Source organism: Aquarana catesbeiana, linkage group LG04 (assembly GCF_042186555.1).
Source record: "Aquarana catesbeiana isolate 2022-GZ linkage group LG04, ASM4218655v1, whole genome shotgun sequence".
In the NCBI taxonomy this organism is placed as follows: domain Eukaryota; kingdom Metazoa; phylum Chordata; class Amphibia; order Anura; family Ranidae; genus Aquarana; species Aquarana catesbeiana.
In genome coordinates this window covers 1738150-1760649 of record NC_133327.1, presented here as the reverse complement: position 1 = coordinate 1760649, position 22500 = coordinate 1738150, and the positions used below count along the sequence as shown (strand labels likewise).

At 49.6% G+C, this 22500-nt stretch overlaps 1 protein-coding gene across 3 annotated transcripts in view; it reads right to left on the bottom strand.

Annotated features, from left to right (window-relative positions):
• Positions 1-2153: 2153 nt before the first annotated feature.
• The window catches only part of LOC141138984 (uridine-cytidine kinase-like 1), a 33298-nt gene continuing 12951 nt past the window's right edge, over positions 2154-22500 (bottom strand). Inside the window, exons 1-15 of one of the 3 annotated variants that reach the window (XM_073624723.1) lie at positions 21532-21710; positions 19560-19759; positions 19020-19126; positions 17743-17913; positions 17585-17656; positions 16566-16755; positions 16042-16103; positions 10119-10138; positions 8718-8816; positions 8545-8638; positions 8083-8145; positions 7664-7786; positions 4957-5064; positions 4009-4165; positions 2154-3866 (exon numbers count right to left, since the gene is read on the bottom strand). In XM_073624723.1, the coding sequence (XP_073480824.1) occupies positions 3787-3866; positions 4009-4165; positions 4957-5064; positions 7664-7786; positions 8083-8145; positions 8545-8638; positions 8718-8816; positions 10119-10138; positions 16042-16103; positions 16566-16755; positions 17585-17656; positions 17743-17913; positions 19020-19126; positions 19560-19759; positions 21532-21695 (1710 nt within the window). In that variant the 5' untranslated portion in view covers positions 21696-21710 and the 3' untranslated portion in view covers positions 2154-3786. Of the gene's footprint in view, positions 3867-4008; positions 4166-4956; positions 5065-7663; positions 7787-8082; positions 8146-8544; positions 8639-8717; positions 8817-10118; positions 10139-11501; positions 11519-16041; positions 16104-16565; positions 16756-17584; positions 17657-17742; positions 17914-19019; positions 19127-19559; positions 19760-21531; positions 21711-22500 lie in introns of those variants that run through there. The other 2 variants (XM_073624724.1, XM_073624725.1) reach the window with 2 other exon arrangements.

Here is a 22500-nt window from a genome sequence, read left to right as displayed (position 1 = left end):
GTGAGGACTCCACCACAAAGGATTCCTGATCCTCCCTAAAGATGCCTCTGGGGAGAACTCCAGTACAAAGGATTCCTGATGTTTCCTCCTATTGAGGATGTTGCTCGGACACCTCATACTTCCGTAAAAGGGGAGGAGGGGATTGAAAGCACCCATTTTTGCGTCACAAGAACCCCTGGAAACTGATCCCGCAAACCAGACATGGCTGGAGAAAATTACTCCATTGACACAAAGGAAGTGGAGAATTGTGCTCCTGAGACCGTGGCAATACCAGATCAGGGCAGGGATTCAGATCTAATCTGACCCTTCAGAGCAAATTGCAGGGCAGACTTTGTAGAAGGACCTCCCTGCATGATAAAGAGATTTGGGAGCTCACCCTATCATCCTTTCCCGCACCTTTATGCCTGTACAAAGCCATGGCTTGCTTAATCTGTAGGCCTGTTATACCCCAATGGGAATGGCCACCCAGCTGAGAGGGGTGTAGGCAATAGTCATAACATTTCAGTGTTAGTCACCCCTTGTAATCAGGGGGCCCCAATACTTGCACCTTGTGCTGAATCAGCTGGCCATTCTGAGCTGCAGGAGCCTGAATCACATACTTCTGTGAATAAGGAGCTGGTAAATTGGTGCCTGCGATGACATAATCACGCATGCAGCACCGGAGTGACCAATTTTTGAATTCTGCTACTGTGCATTGTAGTGCTCTGCTTGAGGAAACCACAGTCTAGAAGTCAATACACAACGGGGGAACTGTAGGGGAATGCTGCCAACTGCCCCACTAGTACAGAGGAACTCACCAGTCCTGGCTGCAGGGCCCACGGGTCCAATCTTCACTCAGTGGGTGCGCCCCACAGACCCTTGTCTTTCCCCTCCAGGTGTTTACTGCCTTAGACCTGTAGAGCATCATGCCAGCAAGGTCACCTGGTACATTGTACCCTAAAGATCGCTGCCTGCAGAACCCGCAAAATGGCAGGCAGCCCCCGCAATTGCTCATGGTGTTTGGGTATAGTCCTTCTTGACCTACTGACCATAACAACTGATTTGGATGAACAAACCTACTGCCCCATCAGGGGTCTTAAGACTAGGCCCAAAGCCTGGAACTAAACCCCACGGAAGGAGATTCTTCAGACATCTGTAGGCACATCCCATCACCTTCGGACACTAGCTAAAAAAAACTGGGGCTTAGCTAAGCTAGGAGGGGTTATGCCTGGAAATCCTGCGTCTGTTCCCCTGAAGGTGGCAGCATAACCTATATAGTCATGAATATGAAGTGCTTGGTGTCCTGTGGTTAAGGATTAAGATAATAGTGTGTGACTGTGCTGGGGCATTCAAGTGTAAGCTCCTCCGCACAGAGACCAACGTGACTGACTCCATGATCTCTGTGCAGTATATGTCAGAGCTAAATAAATGTATAATAATAAGTGTGTGACTGTGGGGGGGGGGGGGGGGGGGGGGGCTGAACGACACAGAGTGCAAGCTCCTCTGCAACAGAGACTGACGTAACTGGCTCAGTGTTCTCTGTACAGCATTGCGGCATATGTCAGAGCTATATAATTTTATATATTTTAGTGTGTGACTGTGGGGGGACATTAGAGTGCAAGTTCCTCTGACGAAGAGACTGGTGTGACTGGTTCAGTGTTCTCTGTACAGCATTGCAGTATATGCCAGAGCTATATAAATGTATAATATAATAGTGTGACTGTGGGGGGACATTCGAGTGTAAGCTCCTCTGCTACAGAGGCTGATGTGGCCGACTCAGTGTTCTCTGTACAGCACTGCAGTATATGTCAGAGCTATACAAAACGCATAATAATAATAAAATAGTAATAATAGTGTGTGACTGTGGGGGGCATTAGAGTGTAAGCTCATCTAGTGATGAGACTAATGTGACTGGCTCAGTGTTCTCTGTACTGCATTGCGACATATGTCAGAGCTATATAATATAGAGTGTGACTGTGGTATGTTTTGTAGGGTATCTGATCTCCGTCAGGTACTAAGAACCAGTCCTGCTCTCAACACACATTTGATTTTTTTTCTTTCTGGTCTCCATTACTACTTAGCGGGATTTTCCTCCACCTCGAAGTCTGGACTTACCTGTTGGTAATACTTCAAGAGAACTTTTTAAAGCAGATGAATCAGTAGGAAGCCAGACATTTCTTAAAACATCTTTATTTCATCAATAGAAAGTTGCTGGAAAAGGGGACAGTTATGCCAATGTATGATTGGAGGATGAGAAATGTCACACCCCATGATGCGATGCGGCACCACAAAATGGTGTTATCAAAAGGCTGAATCGGTGTATAACCAGAGGAAAGCTGCAATGTTATATCACAGGAAGATGTGGAAGGATCGCTGGTTAGGCATCTCTGCCCTCCACAACATCGCTGATGTGTCTTGCCGAGGCGTCACCGATTTCCACCAGTAAGAGACCTCTTGTGCCTCACTAGAAACCACCGGTACACCTGCAGACCTAACCACAGAACACCAGACACCAACAAAAAGCACATCGGTGGCTGCAAGGCTTTAAAATTGGACCAGTCAAAACAATCTGGTAGCTGACGAAACTGCTGACTACCAAACGGGTTTCTAGTGCCAAAGCACAGCACCCCCTTTCCAGTCTAAAACACAGTGCTGGCCCTGACACCGAGACCCCCACCTACAGTTCCAACCCTCCTACAGCCCCAAATATAGTGCCGCACCTGACAAAACCGACTACAAGAGATGACTCAAGTGTTGCAGACGCAGACACTCCTCTTGCACCCCAAACATGGACACCCCGATACCTTCTGTAGCCCCCCCAGACCAGACATCGACACCCTTCTGCAGCCCCCAGGACCAGACGCCGACACCCTTCTACAGCCCCCAGACCAGACGCCGACACCCTCCTGCATCCAGAAATTCAAATGAGGCAATAGGTTTACCACCGCTCAGGACGATCTAAACCAAGGTATACGTGTCCTCCACCTCCAGGAAAAAACGAGCCCCAGGTGCTGGCAATTGCTAATGCAGGCTATAGATGAGCAAAGAGATCTGGACAGCCGCTCGAGCTATGAGTAAGCACTTAACGTAAGTGTGAAACGCGTCAGCTGTTCTGTACCACCCCACAGTGGTGCCTTTTGTACCCCATGATCCTGTTTTACGAATAAAGACAAACATTATTTATTCCGGTGTGTAGCTGTCCAGATCTCTTCGCTCATCTATAACCTCCTGTATCCCCCAGACCAGACGCCATCACCCTTCTGCAGCCCCCACAACAGACGCTATTCACCCCCAAATACAGTGCCGCACCTGATATTACCGACTTCTACAGATTATTTTAGTGCCATAGCACAGCACTCCTCTACAGCCCCCCAACACAGTGCTGTCCCCGATACCAACACCCCTCTACAGCCCCAAACATTGGACCGACACCAACAGACCATAGAGCTGGCCCTGAAACTACTACTAGAAGGGATTCCAGTGCCAGAGCACAATGCCCCTCTACACCCTCAAACAGTGCCAGACCTGATACGGACACCCATAAACAAGGAGCTGGGACGAATACTACGGACTACTAGAAGTTATTCAAGCCCTTAGCACAGCATTCTCTTTAAAGCTGATGTTATGAAGGTTCCAGCCACACAAAAGCCCACGGCATGACGGTTCTGGTGTTTCTGTCCAGCACGGATTACACTCTCCGCTCCAGCTTCAAGATTCTCCAGGAGACGTTAAGCAGAGTAATAAATAAGGGTGGAGCACAGGACGAGCCTGGGGGGGGGGGTTGTACGGACGGCCCTGCTTCTGCGTTCAATAGTCCATTTCACACTCTTCGCTGTCACACCATTCAGACGGAGCGTCTGTGCCGAAGAAGCGGTCCCCGAAATTACCTGCGGAGGAAACATTGCACGTTATAGGGTCTGTGACCCACAAGACTGGCCATAACCAACTCCACCCACTGTACAGTGATGTAAACAGGAGGGAGGAGCCAAGTCTGTGACTACCCCTCCCCCCAGATGAGTGGTCACTCACCGATGCCTGGGATGATGTGGAACTCCGGGTTGACGCGTTTATCCACAGCAGTGGTGATAATGCGCACTCGCGGGAAGGCGTACGCCACCGAGTGTACTCCCATCTCCGCCATCAGTAGTGAGATTAAGAAGATCTTATCCTCCTGCACGTCGTGATCCTGTGGACAAAACACACGTATGACATATAATAAAAAAAAAGACACTGGGATCTATACACCTGGACCAATCTAGGGAACATTGGTACCAACCACAGCGGATATCTCATTTCCTGGGATAAAAATATCCCCATATTCCGCTTTAAATTGGCCAAATCCCCACAGAGACTGCCCAAATATCTACCCCTTTAAATCAGACCATCTTTAAACACATCCTTATGCAGATTAGTTACAGACAGATGTTAATTGTAGAGAACTATTTACAATAATCTCTTCATTTGATTGCTCAGGATATATAGATATATAGAGATGATAGAGATAGAGATGATAGAGATAGAGATGATAGAGATAGAGATGATAGAGATAGAGATGATAGAGATAGAGATGATAGAGATAGAGATGATAGAGATAGAGATGATAGAGATAGAGATGATAGAGATAGAGATGATAGAGATAGAGATGATAGAGATAGAGATAGAGATGATAGAGATAGAGATATATATCCTTCATACCCCCAACAGCAACTAAGTAGCATACAATGTTCTACACACACACACACACACACACAGGTAGATCTGACTTCTATGAAGTATTTATCTGTCACCTACTAAAGTGGTGATAGAAGACGGGGCGATATTTATTCCAGTACACTGGGAGGTCAGATATTTTAGAGCAGCAGAGAACTAGGACAGCAAGTAATGGAGGGTTTGGACTGTTCCTGTCAAAAAAAAAAAAAAAAAAAAAAAAAAAAAAAAAAAAAAAAGCTCCTCCACACACCCAATGCGTCCCCCTACCAGAAGAACTCGGATGGCCATCATCGCCGCGGCCCCCGTGGACACAGTGCTGTCCATCAGAATGACATAATCTTCACTGATCTCCTTGGGAAGTCGTAGGTAATGGAGCTGCAAAGAGAACACAGAGAGGTGATTAGAGGAAAGGAGGAGGAGAAATAAGGAAAAAGGAGGAGAGAGGAAAGGAGGGAGGAGAAATAAGGAAAAAGGAGGAGGAGAGAGGAAAGGAGGAGGAGAAATAAGGAAAAAGGAGGAGTGAGGAAAGGAGGAGGAGAAATAAGGAAAAGGAGGAGAGAGGAGAAGTAGGAAGAACTGGGGAGTGCAGAACAATATAAAAGAATGGATAGAGAAAGGAAGAGAGGAGACGAGAGGAAGGGAAGAGAGCGGCTAAGAAAAAGGAAGACAGAAGGAGAAGAGAGAAGGGAAGAGAACTGCTAAGAGAAAGGAAGACAAGAGGAGAAGAGTGGGGGGGGGGGGGGAGGAGAATAGAGAAGAAAAGAGAACAGCTAAGAGAAGAGAGGAAGGGAAGCGGAGAACAGGGGAAGAAAGAGCAGGGGAAGAGAGGATAATGAAGGGAAGAGGAGGACGGCTAAGAGAAAGGAAGAGAGGAAGGGAAGAGAGGAGGAAAAGGAGGAGAACAGCTAAGAGCAAGGGAAGAGAGAGCAAGGGAAGAGAGGAGAGCCAAAAGGAATAGAGAATAAGGAGGAGGGGAATAGGGAGGAGGAGAGTAAGGAGGAGGAGAGTAAGGAGGAGGGGAATAGGGAGGAGGGGAATAGGGAGGAGGGGAATAGGGAGGAGGGGAATAGGGAGGAGGGGAATAGGGAGGAGGGGAATAGGGAGGAGGGGAGTAAGGAGGAGGGGAATAGGGAGGAGGAGAGTAAGGAGGAGGGGGAATAGGGAGGAGGAGAGTAAGGAGGAGGGGAATAGGGAGGAGGAGAGTAGGGAAGAGGGGAATAGGGAGGAGGAGGAGAGTAGGGAAGAGGGGAATAGGGAGGAGGAGGAGGAGAGTAGGGAAGAGGGGAATAGGGAGGAGGAGGAGGAGAGTAGGGAAGAGGGGAATAGGGAGGAGGAGGAGGAGAGTAGGGAAGAGGGGAATAGGGAGGAGGAGGAGAGTAGGGAAGAGGGGAATAGGGAGGAGGAGGAGAGTAGGGAAGAGGGGAATAGGGAGGAGGAGGAGAGTAGGGAAGAGGGGAATAGGGAGGAGGAGAGTAGGGAAGAGGGGAATAGAGAGGAGGAGAGTAGGGAAGAGGGGAATAGAGAGGAGGAGAGTAGGGAAGAGGGGAATAGAGAGGAGGAGAGTAGGGAAGAGGGGAATAGAGAGGAGGAGAGAGAGGAGAAGAGGAATAGGGGGAAGAGGGGAATAGGGAGGAGGAGAGAGGAGAAGAGGGAATAGGGAGGAGAGGAGAGGAGAAGAGGGAATAGGGAGGAGGAGAGAGAGGAGAAGAGGGAATAGGGAGGAGGAGAGAGAGGAGAAGAGGGAACAGGGAGGAGGAGAGAGAGGAGAAGAGGGAACAGGGAGGAGGAGGAGGAGGAGGAGGAGGAGAGAGAGGAGAAGAGGGAATAGGGAGGAGGAGAGAGAGGAGAAGAGGGAATAGGGAGGAGGAGAGAGAGGAGAAGAGGGAATAGGGAGGAGGAGAGAGAGGAGAAGAGGGAATAGGGAGGAGGAGAGAGAGGTGAATAGCTAAGAGAGAGAGGAAGAGGGAGGAGGAGAATGGCTAAGAGAAAGGAAGACAGGAAACAAGAGAAAGGAGAGGAGAAAAAAAAAAGAAAAAAGGACAAGAGAGAGGGGAAAGAGGGAAGAGAAGAAGACAATCACAATATAGGTAACGGTCAGGTCATGTCTGCCTCTTTGGAAAGGGGAAGGTTACCCTGCAGATTACACATATGAAGCACACTTGAATCTTTGATTTGTGGCACAGACATCACTCAGAAGTGCAGAGTCTTCCAAAATGGCCAATTGCCTTTTTCACCGGCACACTTTTATATAACTCTGCAGATTTCCAACACACTGGACTGTACAGCCATTACATCTTACAATCTGCCCATATACAGAGGTACTGACCCCCCCCCCCCCAACTCTTATGGCTGGATCTTATGAGACCCTCATACAGGCTAAGATGTCTGTACAATACACCCAGTACAATGAAGTGGTTTATGGTACAGCATTGCCTTGTTTAAAGCTTTTCTTCCCGATACCTGCAGAATATGGAATAATGTAGATGTGACAGGTTCTCTTTACAGAACAAAATATTACAGTGCACACATGCAAAAATGACATTTAACTCCTGCAAGGCTATTTAAAACACCTGAACATTTTAAAAAAATATAGAGGAGTGTATCTCTCCCAGGGTTCAGAGAAGCAGGATCTCCCATTCTATGGATAGCGTAGGGCCCACTAATAATGAGGTACTTTGACGCAGTAAGTGGGCTTAAGCACCATATAGTGTGACCAAATCCCCATATTTTTTTAAAAGGTTCAGGTGTTTTAAATAGCCTTGCAGGAGTTAAATGTCATTTTTTGCATGTGTGCGCTGTAATATTTTGTTCTGTTTTATGGTCTTATGGCTGCACCATCTTTAATACATCTTTTAGGGTGTGCCCCCCAAATCTTTGTCTATTGTATAGGTTCTCTTCACACACGGCTCCCTACTATATTCAGACATGTGAACCGGTGTGTGTGTGAACAGACGGTTTGCTGGCATACACCCACCTCGGGCTCTCCTGTGTTGTGATTGGTCTGGATGAGGATTTTGCCCAGGCGAATGTCTTTACACACTGCGGTTAGAGCCTGTTCCATGGTCTCCCCGGCCCGGAGGATGGACACCCCTGTGATCTGCAGGAGGACATAAAGAACAGTCAGAGCTCAAGACGACCTATTGCCCAAAGGTGACCGGCTTCCAGGCCCTATGAGCTCCATACACTTACAGAGTTAACATGTGGTCACTCCCTTTAGCATATACATACATTAAAGCCATTTGGATTTGAGCACAGACCTCTTATAAAAATGGTGCAAACAAGGGCGGCAAACACTGAATATGGGGATAATATGGAGCACAGCAGTCACGACCCCAGTAGAGGTCTGCGAGTTTCTGGCTTATGATTGGACAAGCACCTTTCGGTTACACTCACCCTCTGGCGATGGAACCTCTTCCCGTGATACATGGTGCCCTGCGGGGTCTCCACCGTCACCAGCTGAGAAAAGAGACATTAAGCGTTATGTAACAGGATAGGAGGGGGATAAACCCACCACGACACTTACATCGAGGAGAGCGCACCTACAATGAGAAGAAAGGGGTACAGGGGTGCAGAGCCAGAGAACCCTGCCAGGGGGAGCTACACGCTGTAGAATTTGGGTTGGGGGTGCAAGTACCGCAAGCAAACTTACTGGAAAAAGAGGGGGTACACACTGACAACAAGTAAACTGGGGGGGGGGGGGGGGGGGGGCCCAAGAAGGCTGAGCACACACTCTCAGAGCACACTTACTGTGGGGTACACATTACTGAATGAGGGTGGGTGTGCACTCACATGTAGAATAGGAGGATGTACACACGGTGGAAACGTAGTGTGTGTGTATACTCAGAGCACACTTACATTAAGAGGTAGGAAGGAGAGAGCGTGTTCAATGAGTAGACGCATCAGGCGTTTGGAGTAGAAGATGAACTCATCTCGGTTGGTGTCTTTGTTCCTGGAGAAGGGGGAGAACACTTAAGTACAAGGTGATTTGGGGGGGGTGTCACCGCCAGCACAGATGAATGGGGTCTCACCTGATGATGGTGTGCATTCCACGCACTTGGGGCGTATTCTGGAGCACACTCAGGGTTTCGGGAAGAGGTTGTCCCTGGTGGGCCGAGGCCAGAGCTGCCCTGATAAGTGAATAATGGAGGAGATTAGGCCTGATAACATACACTGCAATCCACAGCAACCTCCACCCACAGTCACCCTGCAAGCGGAGGGGCTGAGAATACCCACTGTCTGTTACGCAGCAGTGGAAGGGGGCCCCCTGCACCCACACGTGCACAGAATGTCTAACAGAGTGTCTAGCGCAGGGGTCTCCAAATTACGGCCCTCGAGTTGTTCAGGAACTACAATTCCCATCATGCCTAGTCATGTCTGTGAATGTCAGAGTTTTACAATGTCTCATGGGAAGTCAAGTTCCGCAACAGCTGGAGGGCCGTAGTTTGGAGATCCCTGGTCTAGCGTGAGCAAGACAACAAGGCATGCTGGGAAATCCAACTATGGACAGCTTTATCACACACTGCCCAACTCCACTGTACACATTTCAGGCCCAGCATCATAGACATGTACTCAGCAATCTGATTCACCCTTTTCATTCTCATACTGCACTGCAAAATAAAAATGGATTTGGAGATGGAACCATTGAGAATGCATTATTCTGCAGATGACTGTAAGGGGCAACATTTCATGAGGGGGAGGGGCCTGACTAATGTTAGAAGAGATGACTACCTGCTGACTAAATAGCAGTTGAGTGCGGCGGTACATAAAATGCACCACAGACAGGTAAGCTGAAATGTATTACATATTTTTGGTCTTGGGTTTGGATGCACTTTAATTCAGGAGGTCCTACGTGGCATCTGCCCAGGATTGGAGCTTAAAAGCCTCCAGTTTTCATCAAGAGATCAGATTCTAGCTCAATACTTGGCTTGTTTGGGATCTTCACGTGTCAATTTATCACTTTATAATATTTCTTTTGTAGCTCCTCTTCTAAATGACCTTCACTATGAGCAGTGGTTGTTTTCCTTATCAACTGGTGGAGAATGCGGGCAATAGATGGCACACACTATATATACACTCTATATTAAACCAGACATGGTATTATAAGCATTAAATGTATGCAACACACTATCCTCTGTGAATTAGAACACAGCACACTGTATAATAGAGCACACACAGGATCACATACATTTTTTATATATGGCACATGGTACACTCTGCATAGCCAAACACACAGTATCATATGCATTTCATAAATATGGCACACGGTATACTCTGTATATTAGAACCACGCACACACTCTACTCTGTATATTAGAGAACACACAGTGTCGTATGACAACGGGTGTCGTGCTTTTGTGAAAACACACATACTTTTAGCTCTGCAGTGACACCCACACACACGTGCAGGACAAGACATGCAGTCGCCCTCACATGTCCCAACGCTGCATCCTCTGGAGTACGACAGGAGGGGAATACGGATGTACAGGAGTTCGAAGGTTAAACCCAAGAGGAGAAGAAAGCGTGATAATCATGAATAAAGAAGGACAGACTACACAGGGGTAGGACACACCAATTACTCAGTGGATTGGGGGGGGGGGGGGGGGGGGAGAGAGTTTACTCATAAGAAATGGGCACATGGAGTGAACATGGAGGGGGAAGACACATGGAGTACACACTGAGGAAAGGGGGGGGGGGGGGGGGTGGCAGCACACGAAGTACAGGGTACATGGTGAGGTAGGGGACACACGAAGGGGAAAGGACATGCAGAGTTAAAGGAGGCGGCAAAGGTGATGAGCAAGCCATAGGTAGGTGATGGTCAGGTGGCCATTTTGACCTATGTTGGTGGAGGGGGGCATGGAATGATCAGTGTGAGTGGTGGTGGGCTGGGGTCAGTGCAAGCCATGGGCATGGGAGTGAAACAGTGAAGGGAGGTCAGTGAGAGCCCAGGGGGTGGTGGGCAGACAGTATAAGCCATAAGGTGGGGTCAGTGCAAGGCATGGGAATGATCAGTGCGAGCCATGGAGAGAGGTCAGTGAGAGCCCAGGGGTTGGTGGTATGATAGTATGAGCCATAAGGAGGTAAGCTCTGCGCAAATTGTCTGTGCTATATAAATCCTGTATAATAATAGTAATAATAGGGTCAGTGTAAGCCTTAGGCATGGGAGTGATCAGTGACAGCCCAGGGGGTGGTGGGCAGACAGTATGAGCCATAAGGGGGTCAGTGCAAGCCGTGGACCGAGGGTCAGCGAGAGCTCAGGGGTTGGTGGTATGATAGTATGAGCCATGGGGGCACGGAGAGGTCAGTGTAAGTGGTGGTGGGCTGGGGTAAATGCAAGCTGCGGAAGCAGTCAGTATGAGCCATAAGGGGGACAGTGCACGCCTTGGGCATGGCAGTGATCAGTGGGAGCCGTGGAGGGAGGTCAGTGAGAGCCCAGGGGGTGGTGTGCAGACAGTATGAGACATGGGGGCACAGAGCGGTCATTGAGTGGTGGTGGGTTGGGGTAAATACAAGCTGCGGTAACGGTCAGTCTGAACCATAAAAGGGGTCAGTGCAAGCCATGGAAGGTGGTCAGTGAAAGCCCCAGGGGGTGGTGGGAAGACTGTCTAAGCTGTGGGTGCAAGGAGAGGTAGGGGGCAGTTAGTGCAATGTGTGTGGGATATGGGGGTAATGGTCAGTGCAGGCTGTTGATAGGAGAACATTAATGTCCTTGGGCACGACACATACATATTGTAATCTGCTCACACAGCTCACCAAAAACAGAAATATACCAAGACCCCCCACCCCCACCCCGCCCAGCCGTCCCCATCATCCTACCTCACCGTGATCTCCCGCTGACACAGCAAGGCCAACCCAGGGGTTAAAGGTCACAGCACGCAGGGTCACAAATGTTAGGAAGAGAGAAAAGGAGAGATACTGTGAGACAGGTGATCAGTTATAGATCAGATCAGATCAGGGGACATGCTGGAGGAAGGGGGGTGGGGGGGGATCCAGCATGCACAATACATCTATACTATAGAACAGTGATGGCAAACCTTGGCACCCCAGATGTTTCGGAACTACATTTACCATGATGGTCAACTATACTGCAGAGGCATGAGCATCATGGGAAATGTAGTTCTGGGGTGCCAAGGTTTGCCATCACTGTTCTATAGAATCTCAGAGGGCCTGTACATAACACAGGGGCTACCTAGGGACTGGCAGACCTGACCTTCTCACTAGAACTGGGCTCCAACCTACATCTAGGCACTGTGCAGGTCAAATACCGACCCGCAATAAATCAGCCAGATGACATCTTTTGGTTCAGGGAAGAATTCAGATAAGGAGTACCTACTAAAGCAGAGGCTGATCCACACTACTATTAAAGAGAACCTGTGCGATTAAAAATATGGCATCTACTATTTGTCTTGGAACTTAAAAGAAACCAGATCTGGGGCAATCAGTCTGATCCTGGCGTCACAAGCGGGGGTCCCCGACATGAAACGGGCATTCATCCAGAGAGGTCCAATTCTCTACTCTCGCTCCGGAATGCTTGCCTGGTGACTCCTATAGTGGAGGAGGGATCGGGTGGACAGTCCTGGGGAACTTTATAAAGTAATGACAGAATACCCCTTTTAGCACTGGCGCCCTTTAAGGACTTGTCAATTTCTGGTGAAACTCCATGGTCATAATTAGGAATAATTCATCACAAGGAGAAGCAGGGCTCTGGACATCAAATTTGGCTTACAGTGTTGGGTTTGGCCTTCAGAAGTTGTGATGGACGGTCATTAAGAAGGTAGAGGACACCCATGGCTTTCATTTCAGTGGGATTCCCTCCTGTGTCTGGGAGACCTTTGTGTAGCAGCATGGAGGGGTCTCCACTACCCACAATCCATCAGGCCAGGCAAAAAGAACTCTTACAGCATCAGAGTCTGTATGGCAGTGCTAAGAGGTGTGTCACCAGCAGGGGACAGACATACACTATATTGCCAAAAGTATTGGGACACCCGCCTTTACACACACATGAACTTTAACGGCATCCCACTCTTAGTCCGTAGGGTTCAATATTGAGTTGGCCCACCCTTTGCAGCTATAACAGCTTCAACTCTTCTGGGAAGGCCGTCCACAAGGTTTAGGAGTGTGTCTATGGGAATGGACATTTTGCACAATTTCATGCTCCCAAGTTTGTGGGAACAGTTTGGAGATGGCCCCTTCTTGTTCCAATATGACTGCACACCAGTGCACAAAGCAAGGTCCATAAAGACACGGATGAGCGAGTTTGGGGTGGAGGAACTTGACTGTACTGACTTCAACCAGACAGAACACCTTTGGGATGAATTAGACACATCGAGCCAGGCCTTCTGATCCAACACCAGTGCCTTACCTCACAAATGTGCTTCTGGAAGAATGGTCAAACTTTCCCATAGACACACTCCTAAACCTTGTGGACGGCCTTCCCAGAAGAGTTGAAGTTGTTATAGCTGTAAAGGGTGGGCCAACTCAATATTGAACCCTATGGACTAAAACTGGGATGCCATTAATGTTCATTTGCGTGTAAAGGCAGGTGTCCCAATACTTTTTGGCAATATAGTGTATATACCCATGCAGGGGGAGCAGTCACCTCAAAGTTAACTATATGAGAAGTCACAAGACATATTTAATTGGAAATCTCAAGCCCTAAGTTTTCCTAGGTGTCCCCAACCCAGACCCATAAGTGGATAAATACTCGGTCATCACTTTTCAACCTGATCCCCAATCTGATCCCTTTACCATCAGCTCACCCCCTTCCCTACGCCATCTCTAACCTGAGCCCTTTACTATTAGCTCGTCCGCTAACACTTCACCCTTCTCTACCCAATTCCCAGACCTCAGCCCTCTACTAATACTTCATTATCGGGACAACCGTCAGTCTGCTTCTGAAGATGCCAGCTGCCTGGCTTTATTACTTTTGAGTCACTGAGCCAGTACTAACATCTCTATACCTACAGGGCAAAATACTCAGAAATACAGATCAACATGACAGCCAGGGAACCAGCATTTCCATAAGGAAGCACCGATCTCTAACTTAACCCCCTACCATCAGATCTCCCCTCCAACAATTCAACCCTTCCCTACCCGATCTCTAACCTAGCCCTATACCATCAGATCTCCCCTCCAACACTTCAACCCATCCCTACTCGATCTCTAACCTAACCCCCTACCATCAGATCACCCCTCCAATACTTCAACCCATCCCTACCCGATCTCTAACCTAACCCTATACCATCAGATCACCCCTCCAACACTTCAACCCTTCCCTACTTGATCTCCAACCTAAACCGCTACCATCAGATCACCCCTCCAACACTTCAACCCTTCCCTACTTGAGCTCCAACCTAAACCGCTACCATCAGATCACCCCTCCAACACTTCAACCCATCCCTACTCGATCTCTAACCTAACCCCCTACCATCAGATCACCCCTCCAATACTTCAACCCTTCTCTACTCCATCTCTAACCTAACCCCCTACCATCAGATCTCCCCTCCAACACTTCCCTACTCGATCTCTAACCTAACCCCGCCCCCACCTTCAGATTACCCCTGCAACACTTCAACCCTTCTCTACTCGATCTCTAACCTAACCCCCTACCATCAGATCACCCCTCCAACACTTCAACCCTTCTCTACTCGATCTCTAACCTAACCCCCTACCATCAGATCACCCCTCCAACACTTCAACCGTTCTCTACTCGATCTCTAACCTAACCCCTACCATCAGATCACCCCTCCAACACTTCAACCCTTCCCTCCTACCCGATCTCTAACCTAAACCCCTACCATCAGATCACCCCTCCAACACTTCAACCCTTCCCTACTTGATCTCCAACCTAAACCGCTACCATCAGATCACCCCTCCAACACTTCAACCCTTCCCTACTTGATCTCCAACCTAAACCGCTACCATCAGATCACCCCTCCAACACTTCAACCCATCCCTACTCGATCTCTAACCTAATCCCCTACCATCAGATCACCCCTCCAACCCATCCCTACTCGATCTCTAACCAAACCCCCTACCATCAGATCACCCCTCCAACACTTCAACCCTTCTCTACTCCATCTCTAACCTAACCCCCTACCATCAGATCTCCCCTCCAACACTTCCCTACTCGATCTCTAACCTAACCCCGCCCCCACCTTCAGATTACCCCTGCAACACTTCAACCCTTCTCTACTCGATCTCTAACCTAACCCCTACCATCAGATCACCACTTCAACCCTTCTCTACTCGATCTCTAACCTAACCCCTACCATCAGATCACCACTTCAACCCTTCTCTACTCGATCTCTAACCTAACCCCCTACCATCAGATCACCCCTCCAACACTTCAACCCTTCCCTCCTACCCGATCTCTAACCTAAACCCCTACCATCAGATCACCACTTCAACCCATCCCTACTCGATCTCTAACCTAACCCCCTACCATCAGATCACCACTTCAACCCTTCTCTACTCGATCTCTAACCTAACCCCTACCATCATATCACCCCTCCAACACTTCAACCCTTCCCTATCCAATCTCTAATTTGAGCCCTACTATCAGCTCACACCTATAATACTTCCTTTCTATACCCTACCCCAACCCGAGCCCTTACCACCAAATCACCCTTCTAAAACTTCACTCTTCTCTACCTGATCCCTAAACCTAATCCCTTTACTATCAGTGTATCCCTTTAACACTTCATTATCTGGGCACCCACTGCCAGTCTGTTTCTGAAAATGCCAGCTGCCTGTCTTTATTACTTCACTGTCACTGAGTCACTACTACTTCTATATAGTAACTGGGGGAAAGACTCAGAAATCCAGATAATGAACATGACAGCGAGGGAACCAGCATTTCCATATGGAAGGGTAAACAATGACAGCCCACATACTTCTCCTGTGACCTGTACCCCTAAAACTGTAAAGTACATCTTCACCTAGATAGTAAAAAAAAAAAAAAGGCTGCCAGATCTAATCACCTCCTGATATTGCTTGGTGCTGGGCTTCAGTCCTTATCCTTGTTTGCTAGTCAGTGCAAGCAAGCAAAGCCAAGCCAAATCAGCATGGCAGCCAGGGAATGAGCATTTTTCAGCAATGGAACCAATCATGTGTCTTTTTCAATTGCCTCTCTTAACTCTCTAAGCCCTGCCTCACATGGAACCCTAACTCCAAATGAACCCCATACAAGTACACACTTTCCTTACTCCTGCAGAAAGGGGCACTGAAAAGACAGCAGCCCCCCACACTGCCACTGGAGGGAGGGCACTGCACTGACAGAGGGGTGATTATACTGGGAGAGCTATGATAACACAACATGCACATGCCGGAGAGCAAACAATGACAAGACATTCACCTTCTCTAGCTGACTGTGAACGTGCTGAACGATGAGGTCCAGAGCCACAAAGTTCTCCCCACCTGGAAGAAGAGAAGAGCCATAAACTATATACACTGTGCACATATGCCAAAGCACATACCGAAATATCACACACATAGACAGGAGCGCAGAGGACACATCAGGGCAGGATATTTCAGAGACCGAGACATCCCCCTCTAGTGGGCAGAAGTAGCAGTGCACTGGAATTGCATTCCCCAGATCGGAGATGCGGTGTGAGAACGCAGAACTGTTGGCAACACAAATGTACACAGACGCCCGGCATGGTCCCTCGGCCGCCCGGTAAACACTATGCAGAGTCCTGTAGTGGACAGCCCTCAACGCGAAACAAATGTCACAGGTTAGGTCTGCACAGAGATCATTTAATAGATAGCGTTGGGAATCAGGAGACAGATGTTAGTAGGCACGCTCATCTCTCCATATCGAATACGGAGAGATGATTACACAGGCATTTTGAGGAATCAGAGGTAAGTAGGCACACTCACCTCTTGGCACCACAATGTCTGCCAGCTGAACAGTGGGCTCGATGTACTGCTCAAACGCTGGCTTCACAAACTTATTATACTGCTTAATGACCCCCACGATGTCACGCCCCCGCTCCATGATGTCCCGCTTCAGCCGACGGACTAGCCGAATGTCAGAGTCCGTATCCACAAACACCTTCATGTCCAGCAGCTGAGGAGAGAAGAGGTGAACCGGGTAATCAAGGGGAACAGAGGAGAGGCTGACCAAGATTTCAGTAAGAGGAGACCGTCAGGGGGGATAATAGGTAGAGGAGAGGCAGAGGATGGCGTCAGGGGGGATAATAGGGAGAGGAGAAGCAGAGGAGGCTGTCAGGGGGGATAATAGGGAGAGGAGAGGCAGAGGAGGCTGTCAGGGGGGATAATAGGGAGAGGAGAGGCAGAGGAGGGCGTCAGGGGGGATAATAGGGAGAGGAGAGGAAGAGGATGGCGTCAGGGGGGATAATAGGGAGAGGAGGAGAGGCAGAGGAGGCCGTCAGGGGGGGATAATAGGGAGAGGAGAGGCAGAGGATGGCGTCGGGGGAGGGGTGGGGATAATAGGGAGAGGAGAGGCAGAGGAGGCTGTCAGGGGGGATAATAGGGAGAGGAGAGGAAGAGGATGGCGTCAGGGGGGATAATAGGGAGAGGAGAGGCAGAGGATGGCGTTAGGGGGGATAATAGGGAGAGGAGAAGCAGAGGATGGCGTCAGGGGGGATAATAGGGAGAGGAGAGAGAGCATGCTCTTAGGGGGAGGACAGAATTAGAGCATTATATCAGGGGGAGGAAAGGTTCACACGCTGTCATCATGGGACGTAGATCAAGCTGTCAGGGGAGGGGAGATTAAAAAAGGTATGTCAGGTAAGGAGAGGCGAAGAATGCAATCATGGGGAGGAGGCTTGGACCATGGTGCCAGAGAGAGGCGGAGCAAGCAGTCATGGGGAGGAGAATTATGTCGGGAAGAGATATTGAACAAGCATTGAGAGAGAAGTGTAGCAGAGTCTCACCTTCAAGAGCTCCTTATTGGCAAATGACAGGATGCCTTCGAATATGACAACGTTGGCCCCATACACGGTTTTCTGGAAGAGACGAGTGAGAACAGAGATCTACCTCCGCACACACAACACATCTGAGCAATCCCAGGAATACAACCCTCCGGGCTCACCCAATCCTTCCTGCGGCTGTGAGTGGTGAAATCATAGACCGGCACCTTCACACTCTTCCCCTTCTTCAGCTTCCTCAGCACATTCACCAAAAGATCAAAGTCAAACGCATCGGGGTGATCGAAATTATACTCGTTTCTGGCAGCCAATTCCTGCTCCTCCTTACTAAGGATCTGCGGAAGGTGGAAAGAGAAAAGTAAGGTAAGACGGGGGACCCGGGATACAGAGATCTTAGGTCTACGCTTCCCTCTCCCAGGACAGGTCCCCAGGACCGATCTCCGTTTTAAGCGCCCTGGGACAAATCTCAGCTCTACAGTCCTCCCAGCAAGGGTCCTGGGACCCCTCTCTGCTCTACACCCCCGCAGCCAGATCTCTGCTTTACATTCCTCCCTAACCAGGTTCCTGGGAGAGATCTTAGCTCTACACTCAGCCTGACCAGGACCTCAGGAAGATCTCAGCTCTACGCCTTCCCCCCAGTCAGGTCCCTGGGACAGATCTCAGCTCCACCCTATCTCCCCCAGTCGGGTCCCCAGGACATACCTTAGCTCTACGATGCCCCCAGCTGGATCCCTGGGACAGATCTCAGCTGTACGCCTTCCCCCCAGTCGGGTCCCCGGAACAGATGTCAGCTCTACCTCTTCCCCCCCGTCGGGTCCCCGGGACAGATGTCAGTGCTACCCCCCCACCAGGTCCCCAAGACAGATGTCGGCTCTACACATTTCCCCCCCCCAGGCCAGGTCCCCAGGACCGATCTCAGTTTTAAGCGCCCTGGGACAAATCTCAGCTCTACAGTCCTCCCAGCAAGGGTCCTGGGACCCCTCTCTGCTCTACACCCCCGCAGCCAGATCTCTGCTTTACATTCCTCCCTAACCAGGTTCCTGGGAGAGATCTTAGCTCTACACTCAGCCTGACCAGGACCTCAGGAAGATCTCAGCTGTACGCCTTCCCCCCCGTCGGGTCCCCGGGACAGATGTCAGCTCTACCTCTTCCCCCCGTCGGGTCCCCGGGACAGATGTCAGCGCTACCCCCCCCCCCCCCACCAGGTCCCCAAGACAGATGTCGGCTCTACACATTTCCCCCCCAGTTGGGTCCCCGGGACAGATGTCAGCTCTACCCCTCCCCCCCACAACCCCCCCCCCCCATCGGGTCCCCGAGACAGATCTCAGCTCTACCCCCCCCCCCATCGGGTCCCCGAGACAGATCTCAGCTCTACCCCCCCCCCAAAGATGGCATTGTGCATTCAGCTATGTAAAATCTGGGAATGATCCTATAAGCAGACCTTATAGAAGGAGTCCATGGACAGAAGGACCACCCAGGGCACATCCAGGGCTTCAATTATTTTATTGGCTACCGTAGTCTTCCCAGACGCACTGCCGCCGCACAGACCTGGAACAGGAAAAGGAATGATGAGTAAAGACATACAGGGAGAAAATACTCTGAGTGATGAGAGAATACTCTGAAGGACTGTCACATTATATACTAAGTAGTACATCAAATACAACATAGCAATATGTTTACCAAGCGGTTGTCATTCACAGTCCTCATAAACCTACAGCTTTGCAATGATCTCTGGTAATCCTGCCATGAAGGTCTTAGTTTAGGCACTTGCAGTTATAGGGGGACAACGCTCTGTTCCTGTCTCCCAATGGTGCTCCTGTGTTGTTACTAATATGATCAACAGTATTTTTATTTTCCAGCAAAGCAGTTAGGATTAGCCCGGTAAGCAAATGGAAAACAAGACCTGCTAAATATGAAAAATTGATATGCTTTCTTTCATATATCCCTTGCCATGTAAATTGCCTGCTGACCTTCCACTCACCGATAACAAAGGCCTCGTTGAAAGGTGTGCCAGACTCATTGTACCAGGGTGGGCGCCCGGCGGTGTAAATGGTCCTCTTGCTGGTGCGCAGTAATGGCGGTTCGGTCTTGCTCTGGCTGGTGGTACGTTTTCGAGGAGACAGAGATGGCGTGAGGGGGAGACGTGTGAGCAAAGTGTCCAGCGAGTCCTCCCCGCTGTCACTGCAATGATATGGAGGAGAGAAGGCAGTCAGTTTATGTTTAAAGATACCAAAATCTCCTCCCCCACTCAAAACATTTCTACACTACTAATATATACACCTCTTTCCCTGGCTCCAAAAACAGCCAATACAGAACCTCAAAACATCCCACCGCCCCCACATAGTCAATGCCAAGCCCCAAAACATCCCAACACCGAGCCCCAAAACTGAACCCCAGAACATCCAAACACCATCACACAGCCAATATTGAGGCTCAAAATCAACCCACAGTAAATATTGGAGCCCCAAAACATCATGTAAAGCTCACAATGCCAATACTGAACCTCAAAACATCCTGAACACCCAACACTGGCCTCAAAAATAACCTGAAAACCCCACACTGTCCATACTGAGCCTCAGAACATCCCCAGAGACTCACACGGCCAATGCTAAGCCCCATAACATCCCAAAAACCTCACACTGCCACGACTGAGCCCCAAAACATTCCGGATATCCCCCATATGGCCCAACAAACCTCAAAACATCCCAAACACAGCCAATACCGAACCCCAAAACATGTAAACACCACCACAGCCAATAATGAGACCCAAAACCCACCTACACTCCCACATAGTGAATACAGAGTCCCAAAACATCCCCACACAGTCAACACTGAGCCCCAAAACATCCAAACACAGCCGATACTGAGTTCCAAAACATCTCCCATCACCCCTATGTTGCCACTGCCAAACTTCGAATGCTACTGAGCACCAAAACTTCCCAACACCCCCACAGAGCCACTACTGGAGCCCCAAAACCCCACAATGTCAATACCAAGCCCCAAAACATCTTGAAAACCTCACATTGCCTAGATTGATTCCCAAAATATTCTGAAAACCCCATACATTTCATACTGAGCCTCAGAACATTTCCAGAGTCTCACATGGCCAATACTGAGCACCAAAACATCCAGAATACCCCCACACAGTTAATACAAATCCACAACACCCCCACATGGCCAATGACGAACCTCAAAACATCCCAACACAGCTAACAACAAGCCCCAAAACATCCACACACAGCCAATACTGAACCCCAAAACATCCAAATACCACCACACAGTCAATAATGAGACCCAAAACCTACCTACACCAAACATTTGAATGCTACTGAGCCCCAAAACTTCCCAACACCCCCACAAAGCCAATACTGGAGCCCCAAACCCCACAATGCCAGTACTATACCCTAAAACACCCTAAAGACCCCACACTGCCAATACTGAATTCCAAAGCAACCTGAAAACCCCACACAGTCCATACTGAGCCTGAGAACTTCCCCGGAGTCTCACACAGCTAATGCTAAGCCCCAAAACCTGGGACTGCCAATACTGAACCCCCCCAAAATATCCCGAATATCCCACAAAGCTAATACCGATCGCCAAAACCTCTCAACACCCACACATGGCCAATAAAGAACCTCATAACAGCCCAACACCCATACACAGCTAATACAAAGCCTCAAAACATCCCTACTGCCTCAAACTGCAAATACTGAGCCCAAAACACCCCACACAGAGCCTCAAAATCTGCCAATACTGAACCCCAAAACTTCAAGATACTTCGACTGCCAATAATGAGCCAAAATCACCCAACACCCCTTCACTACCAAATCCTAAAAAAATCTGACACTGCCATTAAGTCCCCGAAAACTGCAATTACTGAGCCCAAAAACACGCCAACACAAAGCTACACACACACACACACACACTATAACCCCCCAACTTCTACAGCGTACCTGGACGGGGGCAGGAAAGCAGATCGAGCAGATATAACGGCCCCATAGAAGCAGTCAGAGCCGGCCGGGTTCATGCTGGAAGTAGTGGAAGGCTCTGCAGCTCCAACATAAACAAATCTCACAACACAGCGACTCCGACTGCCAAACATAGGCAAGAGAGACATCTGCAACCACACAGATAAAAATACCAGCTGCCCCTCCGCCTGTCACTGCCAGATCCCGCCCTGCATGACACCACTGAGCACACAGCTGACCCCGATGACACCGGAGAGCCTATGGCTGACCCCGAGGACACCAGAGAGCACACTCCTGACCCCACCAACCCCCCAGAGTATAATCCTGACACCATAAACACCAGGACACAATTCTGGCCCTGCAGATACCCTAGAGCACAATCCTGACCCCAGTGGCACCAAAAAGCCCACTGCTTTTTGGTGCCACTGGACAGGACACAATCCTGATCCTGCTGACACCCCAGAGCAGACCCGTGACACTGCTTACACCCTAATGCACACCTGAGACCTGGCTGACACCCCAGAGCACAATTGTAATCCCGCTCACAGCCTAGAGCTCACCTGTGATTCCACTGACTTCCCAAAGCACATTCCTGACCAGTGACGCCCCAGAGAGTGCACCTAGAACCCCGATAGCACCCCAGAGCACACCTGTGACCCCCAATCGCACCCCAGAGCACACCTGTGACCCCCAATGGCACCCCAGAGCACACCTGTGACCCCCAATGGCACCCCAGAGCACACCTGTGACCCTCAATGGCACCCCAGAGCACACCTGTGACCCCCAATGGCACCCCAGAGCACACCTGTGACCCCCCAAAGCACACCTGTGACCCCCCAATGGCACCCCAGAGCACACCTGTGACCCCCAATGGCACCCCAGAGCACACCTGTGACGCCCAATGGCACCCCAGAGCACACCTGTGACGCCCAATGGCACACCTGTGACGCCCAA